The following is an 18,793-nucleotide window of genomic DNA, read 5'->3' as shown; positions in this document are numbered from 1 at the left end:
GTGACTTTCTCTGGTTAACAAGACTGGGAGTGGTAAAGGGTAAAATCAGGTGACTATTTTTTCATTTAAAACCTACTTGTAGGGGCGCCTGGGTGGCACAGCGGTTAAGCGTCTGCCTTCGGCTCAGGGCGTGATCCCGGCGTTGTGGCATCGAGCCCCACATCAGGCTCCTCTGCTATGAGCCTGCTTCTTCCTCTCCCAGTCCCCCTGCTTGTGTTCCCTCTCTCGCTGGCTGTCTCTATCCTGTCGAATAAATAAATAAAATCTTTAAAAAAAAAAAATAAAATAAAAATAAAACCTACTTGTAGTACCTAAATTCTTTAACTATGATTAATTTATTTTAATTTTAATAATTATATAACCAGGAAAAAATCTGGAAAATCAGAGAAATGGACAGTTCAGACCTACCAGATATTTTAAAATAGTATCAAGTTACAGTAAGTTAAATATTAGGACTAGCATGGACTAATGCAAGAGAATACAAAGATGGGGGCGCCTGGGTGGCACAGCGGTTAAGCGTCTGCCTTCGGCTCAGGGCGTGATCCGGGCGTTATGGGATCGAGCCCCACATCAGGCTCTTCAGCTATGAGCCTGCTTCTTCCTCTCCCGCTCCCCCTGCTTGTGTTCCCTCTCTCGCTGGCTGTCTCTATCTCTGTCAAATAAATAAATAAAATCTTTAAAAAAAAAAAAAAGAGAATACAAAGATGGACCTACCTATGGAAATTTAATAAGCAACAAAGGTGACATTTCTTTTTTTTTTTTTTAAAGATTTTATTTATTTATTTGACAGAGACAGAGACAGCCAGCGAGAGAGGGAACACAAGCAGGGGGAGTGGGAGAGGAAGAAACAGGCTCATAGCAGAGGAGCCTGATGTGGGGCTCGATCCCAGAACGCTGGGATCACGCCCTGAGCCGAAGGCAGATGCTTAACTGCTGTGCCACCCAGGCGCCCCCAAAGGTGACATTTCTAATCAATGAGGAAACATTGGGATATTCAGTAAATGGTTCTGGGGAAGCTAGACATCTAGAGAAAAACCTTCACCTTACTCTTTATATCAAATCCCAAATGAAACAAAGGTTTAATTTGTTTTAAAAAATAAAGTCATAAAAGTTTAAAAAACACTTTAAAAAGAACATTTTATAATCTTAGATTAAGGAAAGCCTTTGTAGATTAGCCACTGAATCATGAAACAACTGAGAAAAGACTGATTTGGCAGATATTGTTACTTATCTCCATCATATCCACATTCCTCTTCTTCCTTACTGACAACCTTGATTTTGATAATGGAAGAGAATGAACAATGTGCCCCAAAGTCATATTTTTCTTTCTAGATTCCCTTGTCCTCACGGGTAGCCATGTGACACAACTCTGACCAATGAGAAATAAGCAGAAACAGTGATTTCTGGGAAAGCTTTTCTTCCCTGGTACAAGCCCAGTGTCTTTATTTTTTGCCCGTTTCACTCTGGAATGGAAATGGGAGCACTGGAGGTGTGCCTTCCAGCAACCATGTGGTGACCAACAGGGTGATGAAGACTAAGGATAGTGAAGCAGAAAAATGGAGACAGCCTGGTTCCCTGATGGCATCACTGAGCCTCTGAACTGCCTATCTCCAGGCTTCATACTAGTTAAAAGATAGTTTTTTAAATAAGATTAAATCATGGCTCTCATACGGTATAAAAATGAACACATGTTAAAGATTTTATTTAGTGCATCAAAGAGGAAACAAAGAGGAACCCAAAGAACACATTTTTAGATCAGGAATACCAGAAGAAACGTACAGAGGCAAACTGAGTTTTCCATAGGGTCAGGACAGTGGGAGAGAGTTGTTCCTCTACTGGACATCATTCGTTTGCATGTCTATAGACTATAACTCTTTCTCTTTGCTATCAGTTATCTAAAACTTAGATATTAGACTCAGATAATGCAGAAAGATGTGCTCTAGACAATGCAGTTTTCCCTGCATGTGCATGAAACAAATATTCCCCCATCTGTTCACACCATCGTTAGTTGGCTCTTTATTTCCTATAGCTGAACACAGTCCTAGTTGATACAACTGGTAAATGTGACTACATATAAAAATTTAAAGGGCAGCTGGGTGGCTCAGTCAGTTAAGCATCCAACTCTTGATTTCAGCTTAGGTCATGGTCTCAGGGTGGTGAGAGCAAGCGCTGTATCAGGCTGTGTTCAGTGGGAAGTCTGCTTGAGATGCTCTCTTTCTCCCTCTCCCCTGCCCCTCCCCCTGCTCTCTCGCTCTCTCTTTAAAATAACTAAATAAACCTTTAAAAAAGAAAAAAATTTAAACTTTACACAGCCTAAAATAGCATAAAGAGAGCCAAAAGACAACAAATTGAAGGAATATTTCCAATGTGAATGACAAAGGACTAATTTCCTTAATATCTAAAAACCAAATCAGTAAGAAAAAGACAAACAACCTAATAGAAAATGGCAGAAGGCATTAACAATTCACAGAAAATAAAATGCAAATACCTTTTAAACATAGAAAAGATGTTCAATTACCCTCATAAGTTTTTTAAAATGTAAATTAAACCTACAATGGAACACTCTACCTCACCTACCAGATAGAAAGTCAAGGAAACAAAGTATTGTCATATATTCTTATAGAGAGGTAAATTCACATAGCGTGTGTGAAGGAAAACTTGGCACTGTATCTGAACTCCCAGGTTCACTGAAGCCAAGATGTGGAAATAACCTAAATGTCCACCAACAAGTGAATGGATAAAGACAATATGCTGTTTGTGCCATGGAATATTATTAAGCCATAAAAAAGAAGGAACTCCTGACATTAGCGACAACATGGATGAACCTAGAAGATATTCTAAGGGTAATGAGCCAGACACAGAAAAACAAATCCTACGTGACCTCACTTATATGTGGAATCTAAAGTAGTCAAACTCATAGAAGCAGAGATAGAATGGTGGTTGCCAGGGGGTGGAGACGGGTTAATGGGGTGATATTGGTCAAAGGGCACAAAGTTTCATTTACGCAGGATGAATAAATTCTGGAGATCTAATGTATAGTGTAGTAATATAGTAAACAATACTGTACTGTATATTTGAAATTTGCCAAGAGAGTCGATCTTCAGTATTCTCACCTGGTGGGGCGGGGGGGGGGGGGCGGTGGTACAGAATACAAGACTCAAAGATATACTATTCGGCATGTGGATTATTTTGAGCTAAAGGCAATGAGACCAAGCAGCCTCAAGAAAAACTTTTACCTCTCCCTTAACTACCTAAAAGAATTTAGACTGGGGGCCTGGCTCAGAAAGAGAGCTATTACCAGAGATAATTTTTTATCTGAAAGGCCTATCTATGGCAGCACAAACATCACTATCAAACATTTGTTCTTCTTATCATCCTGTGAATGACCCTCCTTCCCTTTGAAGCTGCAGGCCCATCCTATTCCTTAGCTTAGGATGGCATCTAAGCCTCAACTGCCTAACTTGCCCTTGAGCCCCTTATCATTTTAGGATACATGTGAAATTATATTTGTTTTTCTCCTGTTAATCCGTCTTATGTCAATTTAATTAGACCAGCCAAAGAACCTAGAAGGGAAAAAGGGGAAATTTTTCAGCCCCCACATACCTAAAAAGAAGACAGAGGAGGAGAGGGAGGAGGAGGAAATGGTAATGATGTGAGGTTATGGGTATGTTAATTTATTGACTGTGGTGATCATTTCACAACATACACATATATTAAAACATCAAGTTATACACCTTAAATATATACAATTTTTATTTGTCCATTTTATCTTAATAAAGCTTTTTGGGGGGAAAAAAACACTCAGCAGAAAAAAGGTCAGTAAGAACCTTTGCAATACCAACATTACTCCAGCATCATTATTAATTTTTCCATGTTCATTAAGTGGTCAGGTATTTTTAGCATATCAGCATATCCCATGTTTCCATACACCCCTTTTATCTAATAAGAGGGTTCTGTAGTAGACACCTGTTGGTAACCGGCCCACAGGGTTATCTGTGGCAGTCACATGCTCCCTGGCTATAGCTTATTGGACTAGGAGATTATGACTTGACCTCCTTAGGCCAATCAGATTCTCTCTCATGCAACTCTGACTAGAAGTAAACACTGGCCCTGGACTGACTCTTAAATCAGAGAGACTGGACTTGTGTGTTATGGAAAGGCTTTTAACCAGAGAAACTGAGAAAGCTGGCCTGCATCTGGGTCCAATCAAGAAGAGACAAACTGCACAGTAACTTGAATAGGGAAGATTTAATAAAAAGAATCATTAAATATAACAGAGGATTGGCATAATGAGAGTTTGGCTACTAAGAAGCTACTAAGAACCTCCAAAGAATACGGGAATAGCAGAAATAAGGAGCAGCCGCCACTCCTAGGGCTGAGATGTGCTGCCTGAGGAAGAGGCTAACCCCAGGACTAAGATTCAGACCTTGTTGGCCTGGCATCACTGTGTAAGAAAAAGAAAAGAAGTTACTGTGTTTCCACACCAGTGGAACTTGCTAGAAATCCAACCTCTGTTCTTGGGGAGGTGTCTCCCTGGAGGTACAACATTATAAGACTAGCTGGACCCTGGGCAGGGGATGGGCATGTTGGAGAAGGTCCCAAGAGGACACAACTGCTAGCTGACCCTCAAGCTGGACCCAGGCAATCAGAGGCTCCTCCCCCGCTCCCGTGTCCTTGAAATGTGCATTCCACCTGTCTTCCCCACAAGGAGCTTCAGGGAGCTCTTGAGAGAGCAGTGGGTTGTTGAGAACATGTGGACAGTTTTTCTTTTATTAGTAAAACATTTTAAATTTCTTTTTATTAGCCAATCCTTAATTTCATGAAGTGTACGTGAATTCATCTGCTAGGGCTGCAATAACAAAGCACCACAGACTGGAAGACTTAAAAACCAGAAAGTTATTTCCTTACAGTTCCGGAAGCTACAAGTCCAAGATCAAGATGGCAGCAGGTTGTATTTCTTCTGAGGGACTCTGCTCCTTGGCTTGTCTTCTTCCAGTATCTTCACCTGGTCTTCTCTCTATGCCTGTCTCTGACCTATTCTTTTTCTTCTTACCCGAAGGATTAGGACCCACCCATACGACATCATTTCACCTTAATTACCTCTTTACAAGCCCTATCTCCGTACAAAGTCACACTCCAGGGTACTGAGGGTTAGGACTTAGGACTTCAACGTAGGAATTTCATGGGGACATAATTCAGCCCATAATAGTGAATAATATCTCAGTTTAAATATCACACTCAGTCTTTTATCTGCAGTGCCATTTGCAAATATCTTCTCCCATCCCGTGGAATGCCTCTTAGTTTTTCTGTTTCCTTGGCTGTGCAGAAGCTTTTTATCTTGATGAATTCCCACAAGTTCATTTTATCTTTTGTTTCTCTTGCCTTTGGGGATGTGTCATGAAAAAGGTTGCTGTGGCCAATGTCGTAGAGGTTGCTGCCTATGCTCTTCTCTAGGATTTTGATGGATTCCTGTCTCACATCGAGGTCTTTCATCCATCTGGAGTTTATCTTTGTGTATGGTGTGAGAGAGTGGTCAAGTTTCATTCTTTTGCATGTAGCTGTCCAGTTTTCCCAGCACCATTTATTGAAGATCCACTGGATATTGTTTCCTGCTTTGTCAAATATTAGTTGCTCAAAGAGCCGAGGGTCCATTTCTGGGTTCTCTATTCTGTTCCATTGGTCTATGTGTCTGTTTTTGTGCCAGTACCATGCTGTCTTTGTGATCACAGCTTTGTAGTACAGCTCGAAATCTGGCAACGTGATGCCCCCAGCTTTGTTTTTCCTTTTTAACAATTCCTTGGCGATTTGGGGCCTTTTCTGGTTTCACACAGATTTAAGGGCTGTTTGTTCCAGTTCTTTGAAAAATGTCATCGGTATTTTGATCGGGATAGCATTGAAAGTGTAGATTGCTCTGGGTAGCATGGACATTTTAACTATGTTAATTCTTCCGATCCATGAGCAGGGAATATTGTGTCTTCTTCAATGTCTTTCAAGAGTGATTTGTAGTTTCTAGAATATAGATCCTTTACATATCTGGTTATGTTAATTACAAGATAATGTATGATTTTTGGTGCTATTGTAAATGGGATGGATTCCCTAATTTCTCTTTCTTCAGTCTCATTATTCGTGTATAGAAATGCAATTGGTTTCTGAGCATTGAGTTTGCAAAGACCCCATCAAAAAGGAGAATTACAGAACGATATCCCTGATGAATATGGACGCCAAAATTCTCAACAAGATCCTAGCTAATAGGATCCAACAGTACATTAAAAGGATTATCCATCATGACCAAGTGGGATTCATCCCTGGGATGCAAGGGTGGTTCAACATTCGCAAATCGATCAGCGTGATACATCATATCAACAAGAAAAGAGTCAGGAACCATATGATCCTCTCAATTGATGCAGAAAAAGCATTGACAAAACACAGCATCCTTTCCTGATTAAAACCCTTCAGAGTGTAGGGATAGAGGGTACATTCCTCAGTCTCATAAAAACCATCTATGAAAAGCCTACAGCAAATATCATTCTCAACGGGGAAAAGCTGGAAGCCTTTCCCTTAAGATCAGGAGCACGACAAGGATGCCCACTCTTGCCACTATTATTCAACATCGTACTAGAAGTCCTTGCAACAGCAATCAGACAACAAAAAGGGATAAAAGGTACCCAAATTGGCAAAGAAGAAGTCAAACTGTCTCTCTTCGCAGATGACATGATACTCTATATGGAAAACCCAAAAGAATCCACCCCCAAACTACTAGAAGTTATAGAGCAATTCAGTAACGTGGCGGGATACAAAATCGATGGACAGTTTATGTGACTGAATGCAGCCAAGGCCTCTGTATAACTGTTACGATTCTGGCTAGTGGATGTGGAGATGTACTTGTCTCACAGCCGCCCAGGAGAAGGCTCGTAAGTAAGTTCCCTTGCTCATTAAATCTGACACCTATCGAGCTGGAGTGGCCTACCTCTCTCCCTGGTCTCTCCTTGCCCTCCCTGTAGGGGCCAGCTTCAGATCTCACCCAGGGAGTTCCTGAGGTTGCCAACTACAATTGGCGAGCCAGCCAGGAGACCAAAGAAAAAGGCCTCAGGAAAGAGGCACCTGTGGGAACATCCTAGCTGGACATCACTTCTACGTGGGGAGGGTAAAATGTATGCCAGGTACTTGGGGACTGCCGCAGGAGTACGGGGCCGCCCAGAGCATGCAGGCTGGTCTCGTGCTCGTTGGAGGAACGATGAAGAGTGCACTGCAGCGGAGAAGGGAAGTGCGCAGCTGCGCTGGGGACTGCCCCCCCGTCCAAGCCTGACTAGAGGCTGAAGCTCAAGTTAGAGGGTTGGAAGAAGAGCTAAGGTTAGAGAAGGACTGCAAGTGTCCACCCTGCTCCCTTCAGGGCTGACACAACAGGAGAGTAAGTTGGAGACCTTAGCTTTCCTTTTTGCAAAGCTGCCTCAGATTAAGGTTCGAGGGCTTGTGACAAAGCCTGATTAGGACACTAAGGCACGGAATCCCTGGGAAAGTGAGGACAGCAAAGAGGAGGATGTTGTGGTGACTGACACTGAAGTGGACAAACACCCCGTGTCAACCAATCCCTAAAACCAAGGAGACAGAAGCAACAACAGCAACCCCGGCCTGCGGGGCAGCCCCCAGTTCAAGAACTGCTCGTGGCAAGAGAATACGTTCCTGCTAAGCTTATCTATACAGCCACCGAGTTCCACAAATGCAGGAAAAAACATCCAGGCATGGTTACTGTGGCTGTGGGATGGGGGACGAAGAAAATGAGTGACATCACACACACCCTGCCCTTCAGCAGCACCTGCAGGGCGCCCAGGGGTCGAGGTACTCAACCCCGTATAGACTGGATTATTCTAGGCTTGGCCCAATGAGGGGATCTCCCTGGCACATGGGACCCTGCACATCTATATGGAGGTACAGATTCCTGGGGAGCTGGAAATGAGACAGGCAGTCTATGCCCCTGTCTTTGAAAGCGCCGACTGGGCTGCATTCACTGAAGAAATGGAAAGCTCCCAGCACCTGCTACGGGACACTCATATCCATGCTGAACCCAGTCAAGGGACGAGACATTTACGATGTTGAGCGATCCTTTGCTGATCTGGTGGAAACTGGCAAATCCCAGAAACTGGGATGGGCTCCAGAAAACAGCTGAGACAGAGAGGGAGCCCAGAATGCCAAAAGGCTATCCCAATCAGCAGTGAGAAGTGTGGTAAAAGTAACCCAGAAAAATATGGTTTTACCTCCTTGCTGCCAGGACCCTACCAGAAGAGATAGACAGCAACCCAGTGCTGTGTTGCTTGATCTATAGAAAACTTTAAAACCTGAACTCTTGTTCAGACCTCCCTACCTACCCCTACCATCCCTGATGCCCCTACCTGCTCTAGCAGAGGCCTCAGGCATACAGTCCTGTTCGGAGTGGGTGCCTTCCCTGCCCCACGTATAAAATACAAGCAAGACTGCCTCCAGGTGAGGGCCATTAGAGGCAATCAGAGGTCTGGTGTTGGGCTCACTATTTACTAGTTCCCCAGAAATAAACAAAAAGATGACAGCTCTGGTTGATACTGGAGCCAAGTGTACTCTCATACATACTACCCTCAGAAGTTTTCTGGCCCCCTCAGTGCCATCGGTGGTTAGGGAGGGCAAATAATTATACTCAAAAAAGTCCCTTTGACACTGCAGGTTAGTTCTCCAGCATGAGAACTGACATCTCTTCAATACCAGAGAATATATTGGGCATATCCTACAAGGCCAAACTCTGCAAACCTCCATCAGTGAATTCCACCTCGGGGTTAGAGTAATCAAACCAGTGCTGAGGGGAAATGCCAACTGGGAACTAGGAAGTCTACCACCCGTGAGAAAAATGGCAATTGTCAAATAGTATAAACTGCCTGGGAGCATAAGGAAATAGGAGAACTATCCAAGAACTGCACCAAATGGGTATTATAGGCTTTGCCCATAGTGCTTTCAACAGCCCAGTATTGCCAGACGGCTCATGGCAGATGTCCATGGACTCCCGAGAAACCAACAAGATAATGCCACCCATCCATGTGGCTGTGCCCAATATTGCCCCCACCTTAGGTACTTTGGCCATGGTCCTAGGAGTGCACCATGCTGTACTGGACTTAGCAAATGCTCGTTTCAGTATATCCCTTGCTACTGAGTCACAAGACCAATTTGCCTTCACATGGGAGGGGCAACAATGGGCCTTCCCCAAGGCTACCTCACAGCCCTCCAACATGTCATGGGATGGTAACATGAGACCTGACCCTGTTCTTCCCCACAACAGTAAATGGACCCGTTACATCAATGATAAAATGTTAACACGTCGAGACTCACCTCTGCTGCAGGACACCCTGAAGATTTTGCTGGAACATCTGCAAGGGAAAAGATCAATTCACAAAAAATTCAAGGCCCAGATACCACCATAAAATTTTTAGGAATTGTTTGGTCAGGTAGATGCATGTTGTCCCAGAAGCTGGGATTGAGAAGATACAAGCCTATCCAACCCCTAAGAACGTAAAACAAATGCAAGCCTTTGTAGGAGATTGGGGGTTTGGTAGGACTTTATTCCCCACCTGGCGCAGTGCCTCCATCCTTTAAAAAAAACAAGAGGTGATCAGAGCTGCAAGCCACCCAGAAGTACTGGTGAAACAGATTAAAGCTATTGAATCTCCGAAGCAGGGCTACCGTTTGAATTAGATATGTCTGTGACTCCAGAATGTGCGGGATGGGCACTATGCAGGAGACCACAGAAGGAGAAAATACCTCTAGGATGTGGGTCTTCGCTCTGAAAAGGGGCAAACCCCTCATATACCTCCACAGAGCAACAGCCTCTAGCAGTGTGCACAATGCTCCTCCAGCTAGGAAGAAAGAAGAGAAAGAATATCATGGTAAGATCTGTGAAGGGACGGGTTGAGAACATGTTCCATGGACCCACTTCTGCTACGACTCAGCTCCCACTTTAAGTGGCACGCCTACTTACAACAAAGGAGTACCCTGCCCACCAGCCCACTGCCTCTAGAAATGTGGGTGCTACTAGGTGCTACAGAATACGGAGATCCTCCCAATGCCCCCACCCCTATTCCTGTGGCAGCCCCTGCAGTCTACAAAGAGGGCATGAGGAAAACTGCTGATGCCTGATACACACATGGATCTAGTCTGGGCAACTCTCCCACAAGGAGTGCGGCGGCTCTGCAGGCCAACACCGACACCATCCGACAGAAACAGAAAGGAAGCTGGCCGGTAACCCTTTGCACTGACGGCTGAGTGGTTCTAAAAAAGACTAACCCTGAGGCTTAGACCATGAAAAGCTGAGGTGCAGATGATCGGAAATAAGCCCTTATGAGGTCAAGATATGTGAAAACACATTTAGGTCTGCCTGTAAGAGCCCACTTTCCGCATCCCAGCTCATGAGGCGCTAACACTCCCCTGCCATCAGGGAACTGATGCCCTAGCAACCAAGTCCTCAGTAGATACAGCAGACTGGACACACAGAAAGAGAGGCCACCATAACACCCTGCTTAAATGGCGTATTACCAAGGATGCCAGATTGCCCTTAAAATACTGTGGCTTGGTTAATGCAGGAATAAATCCTGTGCGTCTAAACCACCCTCAAGGCAACGGCCAGAGGAGTCCGGGACCACCCACTGGAGATTCCAAATGCTGAAGGACGGGCAAATTGATTACATTTGCTGCCTCCCTCCAAATGAGGGTTCTAAATACGCCTTCATTCACGTGGACTCTATGGCCTCATCCAGGTTTCCACCAACAGGAGACGGCAGAGGCTGAGCGCGTGTACAGCTACTCGCATCATATAGACAGCGGTCAGGGGTCACATTTCAAAGGCCATGAGATGTGAGAGTGGACAAAAGAGCATGACATGAAACAAATTCCAGCTTCCCTATAACCTGCAAGCGGCAGGACTGATAGGAAAAAAATATAGAAATATTAAAGCAGATCAATTTACTAGTAAGTAAAGCCACCTGGCCAAGCGGACTACAGTACTATCCCAGGCTTTAATACATTGCCATGACCAACCAGTAAGGCCTATTACCCAATATGCCGAACAAGGAACCCTCTGCCAAGGCAGCCCGGTACCGACCGTAAAGGTATAAAAGTCAAGGGAGGGGCACTTGGGTGGCTCAGTCAGTTGAGTGTCTGCCTTCGGCTCAGGTCATGATCCCAGGGTCCTGGGACTGGTCCTATATCAGCTCCCTGGTCAGCGGGGAATCTGCTTCTCCCTCTACCTCCCCCCCTGCTCGTGATCTTTCTCTCACATTCTCTCTCAAATAAATAAAATCTTAAAAAAAAAAAAAAAGCATCTGCCTTTGGCTCAGGTCATGATCTTGGCGTCCTGGGATCGAGCCCATGTCGTGGGGCTCACTGCTCAGTGGGGAGACTGCTTCTCCCTCTGCCTCTGCCCCTTCAACCCCCGCCCATGTTCTCTTTTGCACTCTCTCTCAAATAAATAAATAAATAAATAAATAAACAAAATCTTTTTAAAAAATTAAAAAATTAAAGTCAAGGGTGACAGCCATTGCCCTGAGTCTCACCGTGGATCAACATGCTATCCTGCTGAGAACATCAAGCCCCATCATGCCTGGGAAAGGCATTTTGTACTGGAATTCTCAATCAGACATCCCAGGATAGATGAATTACTTCCCACCACTGGGTGAAAGGGAGCTACTCAGTCTCCGGTGGGATCCCATTGTCCTGCTGCAAGCCAGACCTGTCAAAATGCACTCTACCTGGAGTAGAACAGGCCCCACTGAAAGACAGGAGAAGGTGAGGGTCCTGGTCTGGCATATCCCACCCCCAGTCCATCTCCTTATTCCTGCCTGCTGCCTTCCCCTGCCAACACGTATGGCATGCAGAACCAGGTCACATTTCTAAAGCTACAGGCACATTAACATCGAAGGATCAGGCCACAAATGCAATCCAGAAGGGACTGACTTCCTACCAATTATCTGTCTTTCAGCCTCAGACTACTGCTGGTCCTTTGGTGTCCAGTCATGAGACACTCCCAAGATAAACACCTTCTGCAGCGGGCCCGCTTGTACGCCCAACGAAAGACTGACTCCAACTCACTGGGCATATGAGCAGCTCGTCAGGGTTATCACCACGCCAGGGAGTGAATTAAAAAGTCTGAAAGCAGGGGCGCCTGGGTGGCACAGCGGTTAAGCGTCTGCCTTTGGCTCAGGGCGTGATCCTGGCTTTATGGGATCGAGCGCCACATCAGGCTCCTCCGCTATGAGCCTGCTTCTTCCTCTCCCACTCCCCCTGCTTGTGTTCCCTCTCTCGCTGGCTGTCTCTATCTCTGTCAAATAAATAAATAAAATCTTTAAAAAAAAAAAAAAAGTCTGAAAGCAGCACATGAAAAAAGAACAAGTTAGGACGTGTTCTTAGTTCTTCTGCTATTACCAGTACGACTCTGGAAACCTGGCCTGTGGTACCCACTGTCAGTAACGCTGAACATACTTTTTCTGCGACTACACAGGCAGCCCATCACACTGCTGACCAAAAGGGCCCTAAAAATGCCACTTGAGCCATGGGTGACTGGGCTCAGAGTTGGGATATATTCATACAGCTCACCCCGGTTATAGACATGTGAGCACTGAATCACCCGGCACCCCTATGTCGGGAACAGAAAAATCACTGTAAACAGAACCAACCCACCTGTACCAGAAACATGGGATGGATGTCCCTGGAACTACGTGGTCATTCTGTCACACTAAAGGATAGCAATGAGTTTGACACTGCCTGGTCACACCACCCAGATATTTATTGGGAAGCCCCGAATGGAGCCCAGTGGTTGGGTGGCACAGATCTGTGGACACGGCTTTCACCTGAGTGGCTGGGCCACTGCACCCTGGCCTTTCCCTGGGCACAAGGGCGAATCGGCCCCATCATAACAGCAGTCGCCAACCTCCCTCTCCTCAAGGCCAGACGGGCATGTTCTGTTTTCCACTGGTCATTTGGCCATGTTTGTTCCTTCCAGTGGCCTGGAGGACATTGTAACCCACACAGAAGCCCTTACTAAATTCACCCTGCAAGCCTTACCTGACCGCCAGTAAGGGAAAAGCCTGCCCTTACCGAACAGTAAAATATCTCTAATGAGAAAAGCTGTCCCCAACATAGGATCACCTGGACTTTATCATTGCCTCACAAGGACACACCTGTGCCATTATCCAAGCAGAATGCTGTGTGTTTATACCTGACGAATCTACTAATGGACCATCTCCATTAAATCACAGGAAGAAACAACTAAATATGCAGAGTTATCCGACCCCCAACCTAGAGGACTTAATAAAGCAACGATTCAGGTCATGGGGCTCTTAATTTTAAAAATCGTGACTCATTTTAGGAATCATTATCTTAATCTCTGTTTTTTCTTGCATGTGTCTACACTGTTGCTGTGGCATCTGCCTCCAGTGCAGCCAGAGAGCCACCCAACAAGCCACCTCCATGCTAGTAAAACCCTTGGGGACTGCTCGGAGCACATTGCAAAAGAGAGCTACATATCATTATAAGAGCCAGTCACAAAAGGTAAAGCATTGGAGGAGGTCTTCCAGAGGATATGACCGCCGTTTGACGCGTGAGCTGAACCTAGGCAATTGGAGGCTCCTCCCCGCCTCCCCTGTCCTGGACTTCCAAGCACATTTATGCATTCTGCCTGCCTTCCTGCCCTAAAAGCTGCCTCGGGACACAGACTCAAGAGAGCGATGTGCTGTTGAGACCATCTGGTTGTACGTGCCTGGATGTACCATCTGGTAGACAGGGCTGAACCCAGTGAAGGCCTCTATAGAAACTTAGGATTCTCCCAGGTGGGTGTGAAGATCTGCTCATTTTGCAGCCGTGCAGGCCAAGCCTCGTAAGCAAGTCCCCTTATTAAAGCTACCGCCTACCAATGTGGAGGGCTCCGCTCCTTCTTCGGTCTGTCCTTGCCCCCCACGTGCGGGGGCCAATTTCAGACTTCACCCAGGAAACTCCCAAGGCTATGAACCCACAGGGCGCGAGAAGAGGCTGTCGCCAGACGAAGCCACGGGGCACCGGGTGCTGCGTGCCGCCCTGCCCCGCGGGCGCTGGGCACTGGAGACTCTGCGCGCCCCGCAGGCGTCCGGCGCCGGCTGAGCGGCGACGCGGCTGAAGCCCGAGCTGCTGCGCACGCATGCGCCTCGAGAGCTCGCCCGAGCGCGGCGGCGCCAGGAGCCCAGCTCTTCCTCCCACCGTGTCTCTCTTGCTCCCTCTACTGACAGGCCCGCAGGAAACATTGAAAGGACCCAGATCCATCGCACAGTCTGGGCAGGGGACAGAAACCTTGGTGCGGAGACCAACTCAGCCGGTCTTCAGGGAGAGAATAAAGCCAAACAAAAAACCATCACAAATCCGTCAGGAAAAGACCTGCCACCCTAGAATGAAACAAAACGCAGAGCTGCACAGAGAAGAAAGCAGAGGGCGAGAGACAGGGGAGAGGTCTAATGACCTCTGCTGTCCTTCCAGTCGCCCGGCTGCATGCCCGTCCTTGGATTCTAGGAGACTCCTCTGTCTCTTTGTAATAAATGCCTCCTTTTTTGTCAGCTTAAACTAGCTTGAGCTGGCTTCAACCCTGCAACAAAGTCATCCTAGTCAATCCAGGCCAGCAATAACAAGTCGCCAAATTAAAATCTCAGTTAATCACTTTATCATTGCCAGGTCCTCGTAGTAGGTTACAGTTGCTTGCACCTGTGGTGGTCTTACCCTGTCCAGTTTTCGGAAGCACTCTTCCTTAGGGGCAAGCACTAAAATTAAACAAGTTAAAATCCTTTTCCGTTACAGTCACTACTGCACTCTAGGTGGTGTCGCTGGATTTCATCTCGGCCCCATTGTCCATTTTCCCTGGACATTTCCTCAGATTCCTTATTAGTGTTCAGTTCTTGTAAAACCTACCAATTGATATTTTAGAGCAAGGCTGTAAAGACTTCCTTGTTAGTCTTATATTTGATTTTTTTTAACGTACTGTCGTGCAGGAGATTAGTAAAATCCATCTGATCTAATAACTGGGGTAGGTTTTCTACCATCTTTCTGCGCTTTTCCGTGACGCAGGCTCACTTTGTCTAATCCTTCATCCGCACGGTGCTTTGACGGGGCGCTGTTTATGGTGCAGCTTGTTTTACTGGTTCCTAGCTGTGGGCTGCTGGGTGTTACTATCCCCCTTGATGGAGTCAAGTCATCAGCCACGGTCTTCACCTACTGTAGTTACTGGATTCTTTGGCCCTTCACATCGTCAGTGGTAGGGAACATCCCACCCGTGGGGGTTATTTCCAGCTGCTTCCAGCAGCTCCTCTTTGTCCCCAGGTCGCCAAGAGATTTCTATACCCTCATGCCGCATCTTTTGTCTGATCATTTGTTTGGATCTGGAGGAAGATGCTCTGATTTTCAGTTTTCTCAACATCTGATTTTTCTTTTCAACAAATCCCTTCTCTCTCATGTGCGATGCTCATCTTTCCTCCCGGTGTTTCTCACTGCAGAACACCCTTCTTGCTCACACAGTCATAATGCATTTTCATCTTAATGTACTCCTCACAAGCTTCATGGTGTATGAGTACTTCTCTATTCTGTTCCTTTTCATTGTCCTGCAAGATCCTGTGTCTTGTTGGGACAGACGTTTCTTCCACGTTTGTGATAATGACAATTATGACAATCCCCTTAGTTGCGGGCGGACATCACGCATCCCCCTCCCCTCACACCCTTGCTGCTCCCCACCCCTTTCTCACTGGGCCTGAGACCACCGTAATAGGAGAGAGACGTACACAGACACTGCAGACTGGATCAGCGGTTCTTAAAGTGAAAAACTGCATTACAGTCTTCCTGCCCTTGTTAAAAATGCAGACACCTGGGTCCCACCCAGCCCCATTGAATTCTAATCGCTGGAACAGTGCCTACATTCTGCATTTTAATAATCTCTCCAGGTGATTTTTATGCACCCTAAAGTTGAACTGCTAGGGAAGAAGGCTTCCCCAGATGGGAGCAGTATCCTGTTCCAAGAGTGGAAGGGGCTGGGCTGAAGTTAGGAACAACCTTCCATAGAGTTTCTCGAGACCCTGATGCTTCCAGCAGGCGTTACCTCCACCTGCAGAAATAAAGATCAAAAGTCTCCTTCCAAGGGTCTCTGCCCTTAGGTGTCATAACTGTTTAAGAGTTCATCTCTGAACTTAACCCTGGTTCCCATAAACAGTGCCCACTGTTGGGGAGCAAGAATTCCTGTCCTCTTCCAAGGTCCTTCTAGCCAGACTAAGAATCAAATTGACATGAGACACGTTAATAGGAGAAAATCAAATCTGATAGTGTACGTAAGGGGAATTCACACAGGCATGTAAATTCCAAAGACAGGCAAAATGAGGTCTATGCATCATCCTGAACTAAGGAGAAGGGGGAGGGGTCTGCGACCTCAGTGGAAAGGAATGGAGGGCAATGAGAAAACGAACAGATGTTTGGTCATCAGATCTTTGCCCTGCTGTACAGATAGGTCACTCAGATAAAATTTCTCTGCTAATAAACTTTATTCTGGGAAAGACCCCCAATTTCCAATCTTCTATGTAGTTAAGGGATGGGCAAAAGTTTCTTTTGAGGACATAGGGTCTTGATTGCTTTGAGCTTAGAATAATCTTCATGCCAAAGTGGTCTATCTTGGGGCAGCCTGCCCTCAGCCCCTACCTACTCCACCAGGGGAACACAGGTGCAACATTAAAAGTTTGAGGGTGCATGTTTGAATGGGCCACAGAAGTGGCACACCAAATTCACATTTCAAATTCAGAGAAAAACTGAAGTCATTGAAGCCAGCCAAGGAGCCCCACCAGCCTTGCAGAAAGCAAGAGAGAACCAGCCATGAACCCAATACCCCACCTCACTCCCTAGGTAATCTAAGAGGAGGACTGGCTCCATGAAGGAGAGAGAACATTTGACTTGTCCATCTCTATTCCTCCAACACTAAGGGGCCTCCAACCACATCCCCCAGTGGGTCATGTAAGGTGAGTGTCTTAATGTTGCCAAGACCACCTGTCTTTTTGCCGCTAGGGCCTGGAGAAGGGAGAAGGTAGGTGCAGAGTGAAGAGAAAGAGTACTAGGATATGGCATAGAGCAGCAGACATTACTACCTGCTGGCATCAGGAGGATAAGGGAATATCCTGAGAATTGAGTGGAAACCAAGTTGGTAGCAGGGCTTGAAGCTCTTATACCATTAACTGAAGACTGCAAGGTTGATGTCATAGAGTAGGAGCTGAGGAAGGGGAGAAATGGGTCCAGCCTGAGCCCCATCTCTCATGGCAGGGGATTTGTGACAAAACAGCAGCATTCAGGGGCACCTGGGGGGCTCAGTCAGAAGAACATCCGACTCATGATTTCAGCTCAGGTCAGGATGTTGGGGTCGTGAAACTGAGCCCCACATTGGGCTCCACACTCAGTGTGGAGTCTGCTTGAGATTCTCTCTCCCTCTGCCTTTGCTTCTCCCCCCATCCCCACTTGCACTCTCTCTCTCCCTCAAAACAAATAAAATCTTTAAAAACAAAACAAAACAGGAGTGCCTGGGTGGCTCAGTCGGTTAAGCATCTGCCTTCAGCTCAGGTCATGATCCCAGGGTCCTTCTCCTCCCCACTCATGCTCTCTCTTGCTATCTCTGTCGCTATCTCTGTCTCTTTCTCTCTCTCTCAAATAAATAAAATTAAAAAAAAAAAAAAAAAAACAACCAGCAGCACTTGCAGGCCTGCCAAGCAAAAGAACCAATGGAAGGTTTGTATTAGAAAAACCAAGAAAAGGGGTTGAACCTCCCCCTCCACTGATGTGGGCCTGCCCACAAATGAGGGTAAACTGTAACCAACCAAAACTGGGGCAAGTTCATATGGCCGGTCTCCAACGGCAGGGGCATAACTGACTGATGGTCCCAGTGCAACACTCTGAAATCCGTCACTGTGTTCCATGGCTCATCCCAAAGCCAGGGTTCCCACGGGCCACTCCTGCCCAATGGCTGGGTGCAGCAAGGATAGTAATTTGGGACTCATTCTTGTGATATGTGGGACTCCCCTGGTGGGTGACCTTGGCTAGAGGACTCCCCAGTGGCCTTGCTGAACTTTTCTTAGAACTGGCCTGACGCCAAAGATGCCCCCACCCCACCTCACTCCCTCCTATCTCTCCTCCGCTCGGGTCAGACCTGTGTCACAGCCCAGCCTTCTGCAGAGCTCTCCCCTTTTTCTCTCACAGGCCTTTCCCCAAGTACATGTCTTCTCCCTGTCTTGGTGTCCACTTTGCCGAGTGCCCATGCTAACACCCATGAGTTCTCTCTTTCAGTGGCAGTCTCAAAATAAGAGCTCTCTTCTCCACCCCAGCGCTGGAGTGGAAGAGCAGAGGAGAAGGAGGGGTGTGGAGGTGGGACAGGCGAGCCCCCCGTCAAAGAAAAATTGCACCACAGTTCAACAGGGAAGGACAACTTTATTCAAGACTATTGCAATAGGGGAGAGAGATTGAACTCCACTTCAAATACAACAGGGACACATGGGGATTTGAGCCAATGGGCAGGGTGAGGAACTGGATGGAAAAGTACTAAGAAGAACTCGGTTAAGTAGCAAGAGCAGGAGGAAGCAATGTGATTGGATACCAAGAGTGGTGGGCTTCTCAATAAAACAGTCTAACAGGATTCTTTGCTAAAACTGAGCTGGGCAGGCCAAAGACAGGCCAAGGACGACATCTCGTTGAAAAGAGGGCTCAGAGGAGCCCGACTGAAGTTCAGACGAGGGGAGAGTCCTTGCCACAT

General features: G+C 46.4%; 1 protein-coding gene across 1 annotated transcript in view; it reads right to left on the bottom strand.

Annotated features, from left to right (window-relative positions):
• LOC123776879 (uncharacterized) overlaps positions 1-14,301 on the bottom strand; it is a 118,314-nt gene extending 104,013 nt beyond the window's left edge. Inside the window, exons 1-3 of the mRNA XM_087854702.1 lie at positions 13,917-14,301; positions 9,778-9,872; positions 9,349-9,386 (exon numbers count right to left, since the gene is read on the bottom strand). Of these exons, the coding sequence (XP_087710828.1) occupies positions 9,349-9,386; positions 9,778-9,872; positions 13,917-14,301 (518 nt within the window). The remainder of the gene's footprint in view (positions 1-9,348; positions 9,387-9,777; positions 9,873-13,916) is intronic.
• Positions 14,302-18,793: the final 4,492 nt, after the last annotated feature.

The sequence above is a fragment of the Ursus americanus genome, chromosome 23 (assembly GCF_024610735.1).
Source record: "Ursus americanus isolate L20-20 chromosome 23, mUrsAme1.1.p, whole genome shotgun sequence".
NCBI lineage: Eukaryota > Metazoa > Chordata > Mammalia > Carnivora > Ursidae > Ursus > Ursus americanus.
This window is presented reverse-complemented; position numbering and strand designations above follow the sequence as displayed.